This window comes from Heliconius melpomene, chromosome 5 (assembly GCF_056956725.1).
Source record: "Heliconius melpomene rosina isolate 202511_hmr_F chromosome 5, ASM5695672v1, whole genome shotgun sequence".
NCBI classification, from domain to species: Eukaryota; Metazoa; Arthropoda; class Insecta; order Lepidoptera; family Nymphalidae; genus Heliconius; species Heliconius melpomene.
This window is the reverse complement of record NC_140393.1, coordinates 10,113,269-10,134,212: the sequence shown is the minus strand read 5'-3', so window position 1 is coordinate 10,134,212 and position 20,944 is coordinate 10,113,269. Positions and strand designations below refer to the sequence as shown.

At 33.7% G+C, this 20,944-nt stretch overlaps 1 protein-coding gene across 1 annotated transcript in view; it reads right to left on the bottom strand.

Moving 5' to 3' along the window:
- Positions 1 to 13,091: 13,091 nt before the first annotated feature.
- The window catches only part of LOC146539292 (uncharacterized), a 336,488-nt gene continuing 328,635 nt past the window's right edge, over positions 13,092 to 20,944 (bottom strand). The window contains exons 5-9 of the mRNA XM_085185572.1: positions 18,492 to 18,655; positions 17,623 to 18,233; positions 16,014 to 17,532; positions 15,759 to 15,870; positions 13,092 to 15,255 (exon numbers count right to left, since the gene is read on the bottom strand). Of these exons, the coding sequence (XP_085041698.1) occupies positions 15,129 to 15,255; positions 15,759 to 15,870; positions 16,014 to 17,532; positions 17,623 to 18,233; positions 18,492 to 18,655 (2,533 nt within the window). The 3' untranslated portion in view covers positions 13,092 to 15,128. The remainder of the gene's footprint in view (positions 15,256 to 15,758; positions 15,871 to 16,013; positions 17,533 to 17,622; positions 18,234 to 18,491; positions 18,656 to 20,944) is intronic.

Sequence of the window (20,944 nt, the reverse complement as noted above, 5' to 3'; positions counted from 1 at the left end):
AGTGACCGAGGCGCTCTTTACCAGAGCAAGGCAATGAAAATATTTAATTTCCATCAATGGCAAGAATGGCAATCGAACGCACAATCTGTCGAGTGCAAAGTCACATGCTCGTGCCCCTGCCCTAAGACTTTCCTCATTTTTAAGTTATACAGAGTGGAATTGACAGCACCACTTAAAATGAAACCACAGTTTTAACTATTCTATAAAAGCGTAATATCATTCAGAAAAAAAATCCAAAAATGAGAATGTTATTTTTTCAACCAAAATTAATAATTAAATTATCATTTTAAAATAAAACGCCATTTGTTAACTTTTAAGTATGGACGTCGGTTCTCACAGACCCATCTAGTTCTACGAATTCTACAAATCGGCCACTGCTCGGTGACCTCCGCCACTGAGTCTCTCAGTACCTTTGGTGTTAATGACAAAATGAATGTAGATAACAGTGGTTGTGTCTCTGGGTTCAAAACACGTGAGTATTTAACTTTCTAAACGGGGCCTGGGTCTGTCAGACCCGACGTCCATGTTTCCCATACATAATGATTTCAAAACACCATATATTTTTATAATATTACAAAATATACTTTAATATTTTAATTGTATTATTTATATTCAAATGTTTTTATTGTTATATATCATATATTATTTTGCATTGTTTGTTATATATTTTAGTAATATAAATATTATTTACCTAAAAAAGATCTTTTTTTTTTATGAAAAAAAAAAGATCGACCAAGCACGTCAGAGACAAAAATATCGGTACTTTATAATCAAAATTAAACAAAAGGATTAGACGATGACATTTTATAAAGAAAATAGCACTTTATCAAATAAAAAGACGCGTTTCATATACGAAACTACTCTAAGAATTGAGAATGACTTTGACTCGCGTTTCGCGATCTGATCTATCATTTATCGAACATGAAGCTAAAAAAATAGTTTTGGGTTCTTGAAAAACATGTACACTTTGCCCCCAAAAGATATATAGATATAAGACAACACATACTTATGTTGACTGCAATCGTCCCGTTAGCCTACAATATCGATACACAATGAAAGCCATTGTGTATCGATGTTCAATAGTACTTTATCTTGAGGTGTAATCAAAATTTTTATTTTATAACATAAGATGTAATTTCTTTATTTTTTTTAATTGTTAGACTTCGTATTATGTTAAAAAAATATTTATTTTATTATCTGTCTTTTTTTATATCATTATTTTCTTAAGAGTCATCCCATGTGGCCAAAGACTGTAATTGTGACTTTAAGTTACTTAAATCGTTGTGATGCGTAAACTTTAATAAAGAGCGATTTTATTTATATTGATTTTGTTTGATTTGAGGCTATTCATGTAAACTAAAACATAAAATTGTCTTCTTCCTTTAAAAAACAGACGGAATATAACCAATAAATACACTGTTCTCACGATCCGACTTCCATATTCCATATGTGTGTTATAAAAAACGTCCATAGTTAAAGGTTAAGAATATCATAAGCATGCACACACTTACCTGTCGGCGCGGCAACGTCGCACACGTCGCGACGGCGGCGCGCTGATGTTAAATCAACGCAACACTTAAGAATACACTTTACACACACTTTTATTGAATTATTTCTATTAGGTTTTTAATTTTACTTTTGTTGTACTACAAACGCATTTTTTTATTTCCGCTTTTTAAACTAACACTGATTTTTAACATGTTTACAAAATTATTACAATAATAGCATTTTTTCTAACTTTTTTTAACAATAAATATAACATTTTCTGTCCACATTACATTCGGTTCAACAATGACCCATATTATTACACTTGAAACATTTAATATTTCTTTTTACAATAAATGCAGATGATGATGATGACACAATTTCACCCCGTAGTAGTATTATGGTTTGGAACTTCCAAGTATTCCAATTTTTTTACTCCTTCCAATTTTATTACTGTGCTATTTCCTTCCATCGTGATTGTTTCTTGCCTGTTTTTCTTTTTTATTTCTTCCCGGCAACTAAACCGCCAAATTCCAACACCTACGCCGAAGCGTCGCGTGAAGTAACGCTCTTTTAATTTCGCCAGTATTTCTAATTTTCTACGATTGATGCAATCTTCTTTATTATTGTTACGACGTGGTCTGGGCCCATAACCTGTTGTATTTATATGGTTTAGTAAATAGCATTCAGCTATAGTCCGACACAACTACTATTGCGCAGAATGCACGCGCCGCACCGCACTGATGATTACCGACGGGAATCGGTGCGGCGTGAGCGGGGGTGTCTTTGTGCAGATATCAAAATTCATTTTTAATATTGATTGATTGTTTAATATAACACTATAGTTCATAATAAATGTAGATTATACTTTTTACGCATGATTTGATATTAAAATAAAATTATAAAATTATCAATACTATTTACAAATAGGTAATTACTAAATATTAATTTATTTCGTATCGAGTTTTCGTAGGTTCTCGTGTAACATTATAAAACTCGTTTACTATTTAATTTTTATACAATTTTCTATCAAAATAATTTTACAAATGTAAATAATAATGAAAATCTTAATAAAAAATTAATAGTATGTTCAATAAGTATTTTAATTAATGGCAACTATTACAATGTTTTTAATTATCTGTGTAAGAATAGAAGGTAGCCGCGGAACGGCTATGTTCTGTTGTATTTATATTATTTTGTTCGACTTTAGACGTTGAATAATTATTAAGTGTTTTAAATTATTTGGATGTTGTTTAATATTAATTTTATCAGTAATCGGATTTCCAAAATTGTGATGAATGTTTCGTGATCGTGATGATGTGATTACTGAGTATTTTTCTCTAATGTGAAACTATTGTGTGTTAGTATTTGAGTGTACTATCAAAACATACATTCTTTTAAGACATTTCAAACAAATGTTGAGTTTTTAATATTACTTATGGTGTAAATATTAGTGGTAGTGAAAGGAGAATGCGACAACGACGATGTAAAGCTAATGTTAAATGTAAGTACCTATCTATCGTAGTTTAATATCATTTTGTGTTAAAAATTTTGAATATACATAATTTTGTGGGTGGTTCAATAACTATGCATTATTTCTAAATAATTTCATAATAAAGGAGATATAATAAATTGCCTTAAAGTAGGATTTTCTTAAACAATTTTAATAAGAGCTTTGAACGTTGTTTAGATTTATTATAATAAATAGGTAATTGCGTGAAAAAGAACGCGAAATATCGGTTCGGTTATGTTTTGATGATTGAAAAGTAGAAGTTTGACAACGCTTAGTAATATTTTGTAGTAGTATGTGTATGTGTGGGTCATACGAAATACAGGTATGGAGAAAAATCGTGAAATGAAAAAAAATCTTGCGTCCAATCTTGATTAATTTTTTTAGCGCCGGGTTTGAATATTTTACCCTATATGCAGTTTCAGAAAAAGAAGCGTTGCCTGCCTCTTCCACCCTGTATATATAGTGTTAAGAAACTCCATTCACCGGTTTTCACGCAAATATCTTTTTTTACATGAGGCGGAAAAAGCAACGATTGTCCGAATAGCAATCAATCGAATGATTAATATAGTAGAAATTATAAACACTGTGGGTTTGAACCCACAGCCATCGTGTTTAATCGCCTGTCGACAATAACAGTGAGAAAAGATAATTAAAATGTAAGCTCGGAATAAAAGATATAAGAGAATGACAATACTTATCGTTAAGTTTTCGTGAAATATGTAAAAAATATTTCTTTACATTTAATTAACCGCTATAATGAAGATATAAAAAATATATACTCTTTGTATACGAAATACGTTTCAGATTTTTATTCCATTTTATGGTCTTAATTGGGCGGCTCTTATTGCCAGACCTGCCCGACGCGACGGGCCGGTAGTAGCTTCCTGTAGCACTGATAATACTGGCGGTTTGATGAATGAATCAAAATTTAAAAAAAAGTCAATTAGTACAAATACGCCGTTGAACATGCTTATAAGCTGCTGAAAACATTTTTACTTACCTATATGACAAGATATGCAGATAGAAGTATGTATTCAAATTATTTTCATTTCTGCGCCATGTTAACTTAAAGCTCAGCTTTATCGTTTCATCAATAACGCCATACAAAGTCTTAAAAATTAAGCGGTACGTGGGAACAGAGTGTCTTAGCACTAGGTTCCCTCAGCCTTCCCTACTATTCGAGGTACATCGGAAAGCTTAAAAAATACATAAGCCAGGTTAACGAGGCTCTTAAAAACACCATGTTTACCAACTTGGGCAAATAGAACTAAGACTGAACATAAAGCTAGGTAAATAAAAGCTTCTAAGAATGTAAGTCTAATTCTATTCCATTAATTAGTTCTAACGAGGTCTTAGAAGGATCGCTGTTCGAAAGTTGGTCTGGCATTCTTTCATTATACTGATTGAAATAATATAAACTTACTAGTTGTAGCGAAACCAGCCGTGGCGCAGAGGTTTTATATTATAAATGTGAATGTAAGTTTGTTTCTCGCCAAAACTACTCAACCAATTATCATGAAACTTTGTACACATATTCTTAGAGGTAATAGAAAAGACATAGGATACTCTTTATTAAAAAGATGTGTGCAGAACAGCGTGTGACCGTTAACAAGATGATTGTGGGTTCGATCCCGACTCGGGGGAATAATTTTATTTAACTTATTTATATTTCCCCCCTCTTGAAGACAAAACCACCACTCAACATGCAATCTTAACTCTCCGCTCTCTCTTTTCACTTCCACCTGCCACAAAACAATATACCAATTGACAAACTATTCCATTCCGCTCATACGTCCTTGTCAAAATCTTGATAACCGCGATAGATAAATTGTTAGTTCCCTCTAAAGAATAGCGCTGGTGCGGTGCGGTGTTGTGTATGCCACCGCTGCGTCTCGCCGGCAGTGATGAATGCGGAGAGTTACACTTATATTTTGTTTAGATGTCATTTATTTCTCAATACTTAAGGGAATATCTGTCTGATAAAAAATACTTTTTACTATACCAATAAAGTACTGCTTGGAACTCATTGCTGGCATCTGTATTTTCTATGACACATACAATATGAGGGTCTTCAACAACAGAGTCAACAGGTACTTACTAGGCAAGAGTGCACCACCGTAGACCGCATCAACGCACACCAGACTTGATGCGGTCAAACGATGAGGTGAGCCTATTCAATATAATAAAAAAAAGTAATTAAAATCTGAATGTAAATGGGTGCGTTGTGGGTTCGATTATCATTCGTGGGAATGATTAAATTTATTTTCATTTGTTCGTCTCGTTACCTAATAAGAAGAAGAACAGTACAAAATCAAAATGCAGACAAAAAAAAAAAAATAACTGCCTAATAACTTCTAATATACTAGGTATAGTGCAGTAATAGATATAGCAGCAATACATCTCAATAAGCCGACTCGTTAGAGCGACGCGTAAATTAAATTCACAGTGATTTAGTGGAGCGTCTTAGATTATGTTGTTACAATTTGATACATAAATAAAATAGGGGCGGCGGAGGAGCGCCGTCTCTATATATATCTAAATGGATAAACTAATATATATGATATTGGAAGATAAATGTTGTATTAAGATTTTCAAGCTTTTTCCCGCTTGCAGAGTGGGCAAAGGAAACACAGTGTTAAGACACTCCGTTCCTTACTTTTGGTAAAACTCAATGTTTTTTTCAGTTTCACGTTGCATCCCGCATAGTAAGGTAGGTAGAGGGAACCTGAGAAACTACTGCGAAGACACTCCGATCCCTATTTAGACACTTCCGATCCTCTCTTCCGTCGAATTATGGAACTCACAACTATCGTGTTTACAGTTAGATTTTGTTCCACTGCGCCACAACGGCCTTCTTATTTTAATCTCTTTTTCTTCTACTATTAAAGCATTGCGGTAGAAGCGTAAGATTAACTTAAATAGTCATATAATTCATAATAACATAGCACTTGCTATCGTATGTGTATGTACAATGCTCTACAAAAACTCACAATTAGTAAATTGTTTGTTTTTCTCTATTATTCTTCTACTTGAGGAAGCTGTTTTTGTTATTATGTGCAGTTATAATGTAATATATGAATACTCCGCAGTGCGGAATAGATGATGAAGCCCAGCGTTGTGTTATGACAAAATTCGGCGTGTCGGTGTTAAAATACTCCGTTTTCAATTTTCCACTCAATTTTGAGATACTGTGTAAGTGTGGTCCTTAACACTGCTATCAGACTAGAGAAGTAAATATACTGCGATAGGTATAAAATTTCTCCAATAGTTCAAAATATTATAAAAATGGTAAAAGGTATTTGCAGTATTCAACGCCACGCTCTGCCCGGATTGGATACAATGTATGACAATCGAGTTATGTTCGTTAGAGCAATGTCGACATCGCTCCTGACTCTTGAATAGGTCAAGACTGTGCTTTTTATTTAAACTTCAAATAAATATTTAAAAAAAAATAGTTGACTTTTATTTAAATCATCAATCAGGGACTTACATAATGGTCTCAATTATATATTTTTTTACTTCACGCTGTGTCCCACATATAGCAAGGTAGGTAGAAGGAACCCGGAACCTACTGTCGAATTACGAAGGCATTGTGTGCTGAGAGCTCAGCACCGCGCAACCGCTAAAATATTATAATTTCTTGCTAGTAAAAATACAATTCATCAGCATTCCTCTAAGAAAAGAAATTCCAATCATCAAATTGCTTTGTAATGAGTCAAGTGGCAGTCAAAGTGCATTATCGCCGGCGCCTGATTCATGACGTCCCGCGCCCCGCGCCCCGCGCCCTCCACACTTACTGGTAGCACTCGCCCTACTACGCACTTACTTGATCGTTGTATGGTACAGTCGAGTGAAAAACTCTAATTTATTAAAATGTAATACATATAATCAGCTTCACGCTATATCCCCATTACAATATGGAGACAAAAGGACTCTAGTGCTAACACACTCCGTTCCCTAATTTTCGCCGATTTTTTTCGAGGCATTGCGTGTTGAATTGCGGAACTCAACGCCAGGCTTTTGACTTGGTTGCAATAGGTTGTTGATTCGCCTGTCTGCGATGAACAGGATACAGCGTGAAGCTAATAAAAAGGCGAAGCTCAAAAACGAGCTTTCGCCACCAAGTGTACATATGAAAAGTTTACCAAATAATCGTCGGCAGGTCTCTCTTTGACAGATGGTCTAGTGCTCGTATAAAGTTCCAACTTTCCTCTCACAACTTTGCCCACTGACTGCAGGTTGTATGTAACTTAGTTGCTTTGAACATTTGCTCTTGAACTTGTTCAAATATCTATTACTTTTTTTGACGTGACGCCTTTAATTGTTTATGAGGCGGTGTGGTGTGCGCTGTAAATGACAATTGAGGGTTTGATTTTCAATCGGGGGAATGTTTTTTTTTCATTATGCTCTCAACAAGCGACAGTGCGTCACTTAACACGTATAAGATTTACTCGTAAATATGATTTTCAATAGTGTAAACAAATTTTTATTAACTTTAATATGTTAACACAATATTATTACGATGTTCTAGGGGGTTCTGCAAGGAACGCAATGTAGATAACGGCATCCTTTTTCTGTATTTGGTGTACCACCCCTTACTAGTATAAATAATCAGAGAATATGTTTCTCAGCTCCGCTCTGTATATCGCATACAATGGGATAGAAAAAAAGAACCTAGGAATTCTGGAGGCATTGCCTGTTGAGTGACGAAACTCAAGTCAAGCATTGCAAGAGCTGAGAATATTCGTAGGTATTATACAAAAAACCGAGAACAGGTTCCTTCAAGTTGAGATTGAATTTTTCATTCACCCGAGCGGCAATCGAACCCACAACTACTTCGCGCTTACAGTCAGACGCTACTCCACCGAAGTTGAGCTCAAGACAAAAGTAAATTAACTTTATTTATATTTTATACTTCAAATAATATAATATAGGTCACTTAATAACGACACTGCGGCAATGTTCAATATATATTTTTTCTCAAGCTAAGAAATAATGAATTCAGAACGTTCGGCGAAATTAAAAAGTTTTAATTGTCTTTTATTAAAAGCCGAGTCGATTCCGCGCGATAGGGACTTTCCAGTTTATTCGTACCTTATTAGGTGTTAGAAATTGTTTTGAAAATATTAAAAAGTTTTGTCTTTGTAAAACGGTCAGTTGGTAATTTTCTTTTGCTTCTAATAACTTGAAAATTTTTAATTTCTTCATAAGAAATTAAATGTATTGGTAAAATTTAAAATAAATGATATATTTTTAGATAGCGTATAAAAATTGTAAAATAGCAGGATTTGATCCCGCGACTTTTGTATACCGTCCGTCCTATCCTCTGACCACTAAGCCGTACCTTCTTATTAAGTTACGTTGTAAAAATCTCTCTATAGAGATTTTTAATTTTTGCTTCTCGTACATGAAAGAGTAGACAGAAGGAACCTGGGAACCTAAAGTTTTGGTAAAACGTTCTCCATTAAGACACTCTCATTTCCCACTTGCCGCCGTATTCTTATGTAAATGCTTACAATATAAATTAGTTGTAACAAGCGCTACAAATTGCGACGTAGTATATGTCGGTATAGTTCAGTATTTGTACGGTTTTCAAGAGGTGCGAATTGAAATCCCGGTATGTTCATTTTTACGTGCAACTGTTTGTACTAATACGAGTATAATAAAACTAAAGAGTTTTATTATATTGGATCTCAAGAACTACTTACTGGTTTTAATTAAATATTCTTTAGATCCACTTATCGAGGACGGCAACACTATGTCTCAATGATAATTCACTCACAACTCCAAAATATTTCCATTTGACGACGGGCGCAAAGCTCGAAGTACAAATGTAAAATAACACTGAATAAAACATAACATACACAGTACAATGCATACAAAAATATAATTTAAATATTGTATCAGATTATCTAAAACGTATCTCGTCCCTTCAACCTTCATCACAAACTGGACTGCCCTGAGGAATACCTAGTAATGTGACTTTGGTAAAAATGAATTTTAATGTTCCGCACACGACGAGGGTGCCGTGCCCTGAGTGCCCTGAGGTGCCTTTAGGTAGAGGCGAATTGGTAAAAATTACATTGCTTTTTTTGAAAAATAGCCTGTGATCTACTTTAAAATGGGTTTTGAAAAAATATTTCAATAATTATTAGATGTCGTGTTACTTACATATATAGTGTAGATGTGTTTCTTTATTTTCTGTAAATTGCTGATTTTGGAAAAAACTATCAGATAAAAATACAATTTAAGCAGATGCACAATCATCCTTAAGGTAACGACAACTGTTATTTTTTTAGTTTCACGCAGTATTACACTTGTAATGGATAAGGTAGAAGGAACCTAATGTTAAGTAGTAATTTGCTCACTTTCTACTCAGTTTGTGAGTCAATGCGCGTTGAGTGGCGGAGCTCAACATCGCGATTTGTCTTATTACTAATATAGATAGATAATAAGAATAGTAATCGAACCTATAACTGTCACGTTTAAAGTCGGAATATTGCAAAATATTATTAAACCAGCAATGAATATGACACACCATAAAATACACTAGTCTAATATGGGTCTAACATTCGAGGGTCCATTTTGAATTGCTGATTGCACAAAACAAGATGCCGTATTTACTTGTTGCTTAGGGAATAAAATACCACGATTTTTAATCAAAAATGTTGACTTTTAGCCTTTGGGTGGATAAAGGTTTATATAAGCAGTATTAGATATACCTACCGCTTATATTCGCACGGTCTCACACCCTTCTATCATTGCAATTCTTATTTTGAACACGAATAATAATCAAAGTGAGGCAAAGAGACTAATAAAGAGAGTTTTTATTAGAAATGAAATAAAGTTAATGTCTATAATGTCTTTAGTATTATCTGTCGCCGTATCCTCTAATAATAGCTGTAGGTATAGGCATTTTCAAGGTATCAAAACACTATATTTGCAATTCATCGCTAGTTAAATATTAATTAATATCTTGGACCTACATAACTTACAATATATCGAGTACCCGCGTAAAATCTAAATTATTTTCGTATTCCCGTAAGAATTTCTGGAAAACATCTGTCAGTGCTTCCCTACACTGCAGCGGCGTAGAACCGCGCAGTTTCATCTGCGCGTTGTCTGTCGGCCACCGAGTAACGGAAAAGTTTTACAACTTATTATGACTGTAGTCGTTTTTTTCTAGCTTTACGCTGTATCCAGCGCATACTAGATAGATAGAAGGAATTGGGATATCTAGTGTTAAGACACTCCGCTTCCATTAAAAGAAGACTTCTGTTCCCCACAGTAGAGAATGAAGTTAATCAATATTAATTTACACCGTCCATAAGTCGCCGCCTATCATCGAATCAAAATCTACTAACGATCATAAAGTTAGTAAGTTTGTATCGACTAATTGATTCACTTCCACTAATTGGAATATCTTCTCGACCAATCTCCAATAAAGACCGAGGCCGCCGTGGCACAGTGGAATAGAGTTCGACTTTAAAGGCGACGGTTGTGAGGTCAATTTTCAATCAAAAGAATAATAAGCGTAAAGTTCCGCAACCATCCACCACCATGACTGCGGTGAGAGTGTGACATAGTCTAGAAAATTGAGTAGAAAATAAAGAATGGAGTGTCTAAAAAGTCTGTCCAACATGTTTTTTGTTGTTTGCAAAATTGTCGTAAATATCACAAAATTCTTGGTCAACTGAGCTAAGTTGATACAGAAAATACTTAGATTTTTTTGATAACAACTTTTTGAATTAGGAAATATCGCTCAGAATTTGCTTTACGAGTGGCGAAACCCAACGCCGCACCTTGTCGCAAAGCAAGAAAATTTAAATATTCTATTTCAAAGTCTCCTTCATAAATCATTAAGATCCTAACTGGTCCAAACTTCCAAACCAGTAAGTTGCCCGATTAAGCTGTGATAGAAATAGTTTGGATAGCGGCAGTTGATATTGTGCCAATTATTACACTAAGTATGTATGTACAGATTCTTTGAAACTATTTAGTTTATTGTAATATTAATTAGAGTCGTTGATTATAAAATGTACTATTTACAAATTACAAGGAATTCTGTCAAATCAGTCACTCAGTTGTTCTAGTAAAGACTGTGGTATTCATGTCACGCTGTATCCTATCCTATATCTTATAAAACAAAGTCGCTTTTCGTGTCTGTCTGTTGTTAATTTTATACGTTAAACGAAGATAAAATTTGCTTTTTACAATATTTCGAAATTGCGAATAGTTTTACAGAAAAACGCATTTAATTGTTGACACATCCCGCCGTTGACACATCAGCTGTATGTTACTCAAGTTTCACTTATCCTTTACTCTCAGCATATAAATAAGTATATTAGTTACGTTGGCCATTTAATGTAGACCAAAACTGTTTTTTATTGTTTTTCATTTTAATAAGTACTTTAGAAGTTGTTATAATATCAAAAAAATCCTTGCTGCGAAACAGCTCGCCACTCGCCATGCGTCCGCCGTTATCAGAAGTACAAATTGAAAATAATTAATTTCCCTGGGTGGGAACCCACACGCTCCGCTTATAACCAGATACTGCTCTACTACGAGTGTATAATTATGATTAACAATGTTTATTTTCAATCTCAGGTTATCTAACTGATCTAGACTTAGTACCTTTGTACCTAGTGTTTGTGATCCATATATTAAGACAACAAGACCTAGATGATGCATAATAATGAAGGGAGGGTGGTCGATCATTGTATTGCAATGTGCCTTTGGGACATCGAGGTGCAGTGGTACAGCTTCTGAATGTGAACGCCTGGGCAGTGAGTTCAATCATTCGGGAGAGTAAATTATTTAAAGTTCTCCATTATGTCAAGACAACTCTTTGTCTCAGCGCTGAGTTCCGCTACTCCGTGTTTCTAATTCTGGTGAAAATTTTAGAATAGAATGTTATATCAATAATTTTCACTCTATATCCGGATAAAAAAACTATAATTTATTGCTTCTCTTGTTGTTAGCACGATGGGAATCGAACCTACAACCGCCGTGTTTACAATTAGATGATGTGCGACTGTGCTACTACACCACAGTGGTCTCTAATTTGCAATATTAAAATTGTTGAGTTTTAAAACCTCCGTAATACTTAACGCTCACAATCCTTTTCATTTACATTGTATTAATATTATAATGATCCCTCGCTCCGACCAAATAAAAACGAAACGATTATTGTTCTAGTTCAAAAGTTTCTTTTGTGGGGAACACTGGAGTCGGGAGTTTGCTCTGATTTTTGAATTTTAAATTTTAGTTTTCATAATAACCTGTTAATTATTTTTTATATTATTTTCGAGGCCAGTTGTAGCGCACGGATAGAATCGTGCAATTGCGGTGAAGCGTGCGACGTTTTGGGTTTTCAAGGAAACGAAATATTAAATATTATCTCTCTGGTAACGAGGCAAATTATGACGTTGAGTTTCATCACTCAATGCTTCCAGAATTCGGATGTTTTAACACTAAGTTTCCAGGTTCCTAAGGTTTTTATTTTTTTTAAGAAAATTAAAAATAATATAACCATTCATCAAATAAAATTGTTGTTGTTACCCTTTGCTATTTGAAACATTATAACATCAATAAAAATCTAATAGAAATGTACCCAACCCTACCAATATACTCACAGACGTACTACAGCTATCCGCAGACGAGATAAATCTCTGATTCACAGCCTCCGTTAGTCTGATAGCGTTTGTAACCCTAAGTTAGGAACCCCACTGGTAAACGCTCTAGCTCGTAGCAAGACATTTAATACCGCCCAGGCTGTAAATTTTCAGGGTTTAATCTAAAATTTAGGAGAAATCCTTTAATCAATTATGGTTTTCGAGAATTTGACTGTAAAAGCAATGGTAGTGGGTTCGATCCCGAATCGTTTGATTCAAAAAAATATTTTTATATATTTTATTATATTTACGCAACATTGTAGGTTCGATTTCTACTCATGGGAATGACTTACGTTTATTTTATTACCTTGTTCTGGTAATTATATTATTTACGTATTTTTTGTTTACATAAACGGCGAAATTCGTTGTAATCAAAAAATCTTATTGATTAAGATACCGGTATAAATAAAAGATAATTGTTTACAAATAACTATATTTATTATGTTTATTTATATGATGCAGGTATACAAAGGTAACGTTAGGATACTGGTGGGTAATATACTAGCGAAATTACTATAGATATGTAGGTAACATTATTTTGTAGTTTCGCTCAAAGTTTCGCCTTTTTAATGAACTACAAAGATTTTTATAAGAAAAAAGAAATACAAAAGACTGTTTCGCTCAATTTTAATTGTGTAACTGTAGAATTAGTTCAATATAAAGGCGTTCTACTTGTTTTACGTTACATGAAGCATGGGAAATTATGATGCCTTTAAAAGACAGTTATGCCAATTTATTTTTATGAAATTAATATTTTGCTTGTCAAAATAAACTCACAATATTAAAAAATTATAACTAACATAAGAGCTCCTTAGACTCCATTGCTTGATTTTTAAAGGTTCAAACTCAATAAATTAAATATTTTTTTATATTTAATTTTTCCATATGAATATAAAATATTCTACGACAGCATTTGACAGTAAACAATGGTGTGATTTCGACTCCCAGCCGCGGGAATGCAATACTCAATACTCGCTCGGTGGTACGGTGCGGTGGTGGCGTCGTAGAGTTTCCCCTCTCTACAGTAATGTCCCGAATTCGGGCGGAAAAATAAAAAGCCTGAAAAAAATATACGATTTTAACAATTTCCCACGCATAATGTAACATACAAAGAAAACACAAAAAAGGGTAGCTATAATAATTTTTTTACATTTTAAATTTATTAATCTCATATACAAATAATGTCTATAAGTCTGAACGGGAAATATTATTATTAAACTCTTGATCGATGCTTTAAACTATAACTTTCCTTACCTTTTTATTAATTTCTAATGTCATTGAATTACGTTATTGATTTTAATATTTTTTTTATTTATCAAGTATATTTAAACCCTTATAATCAGGGTTTTATTTTGTTTTAAAGGCTAGTTAGACAGTATTAGTTTGGAGTTAAACAACTGTTGTGATGAGGCGAGTCGTGGTGCAAAGGCCATCATGCCTTCAGGTTTCCAGGTTCCCTCTGCCTAATCTGCTGTGTGCAAGACTAGCGTGAAGCTAACGAAAATATATAAATATACCTTAATACACTAGTTTTGGATTCGAACCCAACATATAAAGTGTAAAAAACCACTTATTTATCACTGTTTTTTCAGAAAAAATAAAAAACTTTCATATACTCGTATATCAATTTCTATAGAAAAATAACAATATTTCCCGCTTAGACTTTACACACAAATATATCATAGAAACTGTTCGTTCATAAATCTCAAAGGGTTACATATACAAGGCGTATAATGTAATAAATATTGTATAAAACACTCCCTCTACCGTCTAAGTGCGTCGTTGTGTATCATCTTTATACAAATTTATACATTTTGTGTTTCATTATTATACAAGAACATAAAGTAATGACTAGAACACAAACTTAATGAACATAAAATGTTTGTGTGATTGCAAATTCAGTCTTATGTGTCACAAAATAAGTTTTTATGTATTCTGTACTATTTTGTTTTTGCAAGTGGTTTAATTTTTGTTAAGAAACAAGTAATTTTCATGACAGGTTCAAATACAACCATTGTTTGTAATATACATAGAGTTGGCTGATATAATAATCTTATGAAGAAAATACTTTAAAAAAATAGAAAAAAAGATTAAAGTAAAAAAACTAATTTTATTTTATTGTAAGGTAAAACAGGAAAGAATAAACACATACAGATAAAGAAAATACAAAACAATTACTTAAATAAAAAATATGTTCATTTTAACATGTCTACATTTACCCTACTCTATGTATATATACTTATTTCAATTGTATCAAATATTTTCTTTTATGTTTTGAAAACAAATTATTTTATCCATACATAATGCCACACAGTTACTTCTATCTCTCTCATACAACATATATTGTTATATACGCGCGAGCGAGACAGATACTATAGACATACACAATATACTGAATAAGTATATATATTTCATCTTTTAACTGTAAATTAAATTATATACTATGTTATATATATTTATGGCAGGTTGGAGTAATTGGCCAGGTCTTTTCCATTTTTGTAAATGGAGGTGATGATTGGGTCCAAGTTGTGGTACTCTTTTCCTGATCGCGGTCTTAAAGTGCTTGTAGGTTGACGACAAATCCTGAAATAAATGAAAATTAGTTATTTGATACACATTTTGTTATTATTTTTTAGTACTATGACTATGAGAATGCACATTCTAAACAAAAATATTGGCAGTAATAGATCCTAAGATTTCACAAAATTTTTTGTCAGCGTCACGCCTTATCTCGCACATAACAAAAGTAGGAATCTGAGAACCTAGTGTCAAGACATTCCGTTCTCTATTAAGACACTTTTGGTCCCCACTTTTCGCCAAACTCTTGACACATTGCTTATTGAGTGGCTGAACTCAATGGCGCGATTTGGCTCGATACCAGAGTGAGGAAATGAAAATATTAAATATTACATTCCCCGAGTGGGAATCAAATCCACTACCATCGCGTTTACAATCGCACGCTTGTGCCCTGCGCCACCACAGCCTCATTTCACTGAACTGCTATTGAATAAAAACAAAGACTCATTAATTCATTCATTTTGATTTGAATTGGCTGAAAAACGTGAAATTAAAAGGAAAAATGGTACCTTGGCCCACTAGGCGCTTCCGATGATGAATGTGAAGACGTCAGAGATAATGTTTCGATATAATCTGACATATCTGAAGTGCCACTGGAGGTACTGTGCGTATCCAAAACACCTATAATTTGTCAAGAACTTGTTGATATAAACTAAAAGCTACCTAAAATTTATATCATAAATAATCTACATAATTGTTATGTTCATAAAAAATAACTATGTTTAATTTCAATAATGTATAATATAAGAGGAATGTTTTAATACCTTTAAATTGTTTCGGTGGCAGAACTGGAACTTCTGCTTCAGCAGAGGAAGATTTCGCATGAGCATTGGTTTTATGTATCTGCATTGGTTGATCTCTCAATAAATCTGAAGATTTTGATTTCCTCGGCAATGAAGAATGTATTGGTCCTGACAAATTTCCTCGTAATCTTTTATGGACCATATATTGATATCTCGACTGACCCGATGTTAGTGGCATTTCAAACTCCTGAAATTCACCACCACTATGTTTCAGTGAACAGCTTGATACTCCAGAGTCATTTGAACTGGACGAATCTCGGTTACCACCCTTGCAAGGAACACTAGATGACCTTTTGATAGCCGCATTATCCATATGTTTATTTCGTAAATGTGGTAAATCTTTAGAGGAACTCTCTTCAGATGTCTTATTTTCAGACCCTGATGATTTACAGCAATCATAACAATCTCTGTCATTATCACTTGGTGATGTTAATCTATTTTCTAACGCTAGATTTCTCAATGTTTCCATCGATGAAGATGTTGCGTGGCTTCCTATACTACTATCGAATTCTTTCAAATCTTCAAGAAGTCGGGCAGAATCTACTGAACTTGATCTCTTTTGTATTGCTTCTTTAATAGGTGATTCAAAACTTTGAACGCAATTACTACTTCCATTCAAAGTTGGAATGCTAAACGATTTTTCAATTTCTGGTCTGTAAAGTTTTGTCATAGGATGTCTTAAGCTTTGTGACCAATTAGGATTGGGGGACATTGGAGTGTAACCTGGATTTGGACCTGTTTTGTTAACTAAGCTATTTTTAGCATCCTTTGTAGGTTCCATGAGCAAATATTCATCTGTTTTAGTCTTTATATCATGTAGAATCGAAGATTTACAATTGCCACATTTTAAGCAAGATCTTGGTTTCAAGGGGAGAGGTAAAGAATTTGATGCTAAATTTAAATTGGCACTGAGAGCATCTAATTCACCTTGGGTGACACCCGCTTTTTTTAGTAAATCTTTTGCATTTTCATAGTATTCCAAAGACAAAGCAAATTCAAGGTTCTCATAGTTTGCATATGATCCTTCAAACTCTTTTTCCTCTTTTGGTTCTACGTTTTGGTAATTAGTAAATAGTGTTTCATTAGGATCGGTTTGAATTTTATCTTGATCTGCAATAGTGCTTTGTCTATTTGTTTTTCTAGATACATCTACTGTCGCATAAATTGCCATGTCATCGGTTTTCGTATGAACAACTTCTGTACTAATCTTTTCACTGCTTGTATTTCTTTTACAATATGGTAAACTTATCAAGTTATTTGCCCAATTCGTAACTTTTTGACATGGACAATCAACTGTCTGCAAGCTTTCATTACATTCTACAATTACTGGTTTCTTTTTTGATCCGAATTTTAATATACAACCACATTTTTTCTTTAAGACCAACGATTCCGGTGTAGAAGAATTGGTAACTTGAAACAGGTCGTCTGCTAAAGCTGCCTTAATTCTCTTAGGTGTATCGTAGTACTCTGCATTATCCAACTAAAACAAAAAAGAAAAAAATAAGTTAATAAAATGTTTCAAGAAATGTATAAATAAGATGATACTATCTTAGAAGTATACTATACTTACCTCATTATAAGCTGACTTAGGAACATCATAGTTTTCATAAGGGCCAACTTTGGTATTACTATAAGAACACGTAATTTCATTTACATTACAATGGCATAATTGAGAGGGTAAAGGTGCTGGGGGTTTCTTTTGATCTAGGTGAGCTGGTTTCGGAGGTCTAATAGGAGGTTTATCTTTACAGTGACAATCTTCGTTTTTTCTCACCAATTTTGGTGTAAGGTATTCAGTGCTGTTAGAAGAATTATCTGAAGAGCTTTCTGGAACTGCCTCCATGGTCCAAGCTGGATTAAAATTAGCTCCAGTGGCAAGGGCTACTGTGGAAGATCGAGACATTCCACCAAGCTTAGTCAAACAATCATTACAACGCTCCAATGTAACATGGTCAGCTCCACTCCAAGGGGGCTTTACTTCCATTTCAGTGGCCGACCTGTATTCATTCTCTTCAAACTCTCGTCTCTCTGCCGATGGCCAAAAGGGTGAAACTTCTCCACAATCTTCACCAAAATAGTTTTCTTCGTATAATGCGCTAGCAGTATCAGGCAAGGATTGATCACCCGAGTTGAAATCCGACAAACGTGTATTTGGCCGAGATTTGAATCTGCGATCAGTTCCTAAAACAAAACAAATTGTTTGGTCGTTAAATAATTATATACAATTTGCCTCAACATTTGAGAAAAAAACAATATAATTATAAAAAATGAAGTCTATCGACTACATATTTAGAGGCCTGGTTAGCATTTGGAGCGAAAATCCACCTCTCGATATTCATGCGGTGGATATGAGCTGGGATTGGAGAATTATAAATATTCATAATATTTTAAAAGCAAATTATTCTTATACACCAATGGATTTCAATAAGCAATATTTACCACTGCTTCTCGGTGTTCTGGGCTGGATATTCCCTTGGGCTGCTTGATCGAAAGCGTCTGTTATATCCTGAGCTTGATCGGTTATAAGCATATGTAGTCCTTCACCCTTTCCACAGTGCGAACCTCCCTCAAAACAAAATCTGCCTTCAACCACGCCATAACGCCTTTAAAAATATCAATTATGTTTTTTAATTTCTTAAAAGATTTTTTTTTATCTATTGTGCAGAGTATTTGTCACTGCAAGCTGTTTGGTAACTCTTTCAAATTTAAAGGGAATCGTCTCCTTATTAGTGATTTATTTTCATGTAATTTCTAAATGAATACATAGTAATAGAACATTAATACATAATATTTAGATTTAGGTAAATTATATTGAAAATGAGCAATTTTACCAAATTTTGCTTTTTGGAACGGCGACACTTACATTAATTAGTATTTTTTCAAAATAAATATAATTTTATAATGTATCTTTTTATTTATATGAATAGTCGGTTTGCGGTTAAGAATAGTCAACTGATGGTGAGCGGAAATTATCAATAATATATAAAAGAGAAAAACATTTACGTTATTGAAACATTTAATTATTATTCTCGTATTTGGAATTTATTCGTAATGAAGTTAACCTCAGAATGAATAATTCTCAACATCACTTTGCTATAAACGTATTGAAATATACGTGGAATCAAATTAAATTTATAAAATAGAAATCACGTATATAGTAGCATAGTATATAGTAGTACGTAGACAGAGGGAACCTAGTGCTATTTAAACCAAGGAGAACAAAATGTCTTATTCGGGTTCTCTTTATTCACCTATTATCATGGAAAAGACAAGGCCAACGAGAGTACGAGTCACCTGATGGTAAATGATCGCTGTGAGTTACAGCTATGCATTGCCGACCTACCTAGCTAAATATAAAGCTAAAAAACAAAAAGTTTGCTCTATGGAAATAAGACTGAACGTGGCGTTAAGTTTCGTCACCTACGGGGACCCTTAGCTATAAAGTGGGGAACGTTATGTCTTAAGAGACATGGCAGAGTCCAAAGATACATGCTATAGTTACTCGTATATCATAGAAAATATTTTTCTACGATTAAAACTGAAGGCAAATATCAAATGTGTCACGATGGTATCATATTGCAGAAAGACCAAAATAACATTTATAATAGAACTAGCTAGTGAAACTTTATTACAGCACGACTGGAAATGCAGGAGCATAAAGCAAAGTTGCGGTTGATAACTCATACATTGTCTCCTGGTACTAATGGGTATGTGATAGTAGAATATTTCTGTTTTATTTACTTAAGTATATTTTAGGTCGTAATTTAAGTGGTTTTTTTTTCTTCTCAAGCTTTTTTGGGTATATTGGGATATACGGAGAAACGTTCTCCGTTTTCCTAATCTCAATATATAATATCGAGTGGCTTAATTTAACACTGCGTTTTATTTGGTAATAATATTTACTTAGCAAAAAATATTAAGAATTCGGATAATATATTTGGTAAAGGTTTTATAACCTCATTAAAACGTATTGTGACATTGGATTTTGATGTAAAAAAGGTGGGGAAATGTGGTGGTTATGTTCTCCTCTACTCGAGATGATAAATAAAAAAGCATAAATTATAATATATTTTTGGCCTCAAGCTGAGAGAGAAGAGAGCGAACCTAGCCTCCAGATACTCCGTTCCCCGCTTACAGCCCAATTTTCGAGATTACGTGTTCAGTCGCGGAAAATGCCACTAAGGAAATTAATTAATTCCGCCGATAGGCATCGAATTCACAACCGACACGTTTACAAACATACATGTTCTATAACATACATCTTGTAGAAAAGCCATATACGATATCTCGAAGTAACTGAAAAGCATTTTATTCACAAAATTGTGATATCGGTAGTCTACGTAACCCACATTACTCGATCATTTCTCACGCGCCTAACAAACCGTGACGTCGTAATTTTAAAAATATTTGCATCAGCTTCGGAAATTGGCAAGTCATGGGGACCGACGTTCTGATAAAATGAATAAGTATAGCTTTTTACTCTTTATATGGAACTTACACATTAATATTGTATATTGAGTATATTGATCAACATTTGTCTTCATTTCACATTTTTCTGTTCTTGATTTTATAGTTTAATGCTCTATTTACATATAAAAGTATAATGAGAGGGAACCTGATGTTAAGACATTTTTTAGAAATGGCGTGTTGACCGGAGAAACTCAGGAAACTCAGTACTCCGCTTTGCTTTGTTGTGTAAGGAAATGTAAACAATTCATTACCCCGAATGGGAATCGAACTTACAACCGTCGTGCTTAATTTTATTCCCCATTATTTTAAATATCTGTTGTGAGCTGAATATCCAACGTGGGACGGAATATCCTGCGTGTTAGCAGGACTTCCTGTGTTAGAAGAGTATCGACACTCACCACCAGATTTCTAAAACTATAATA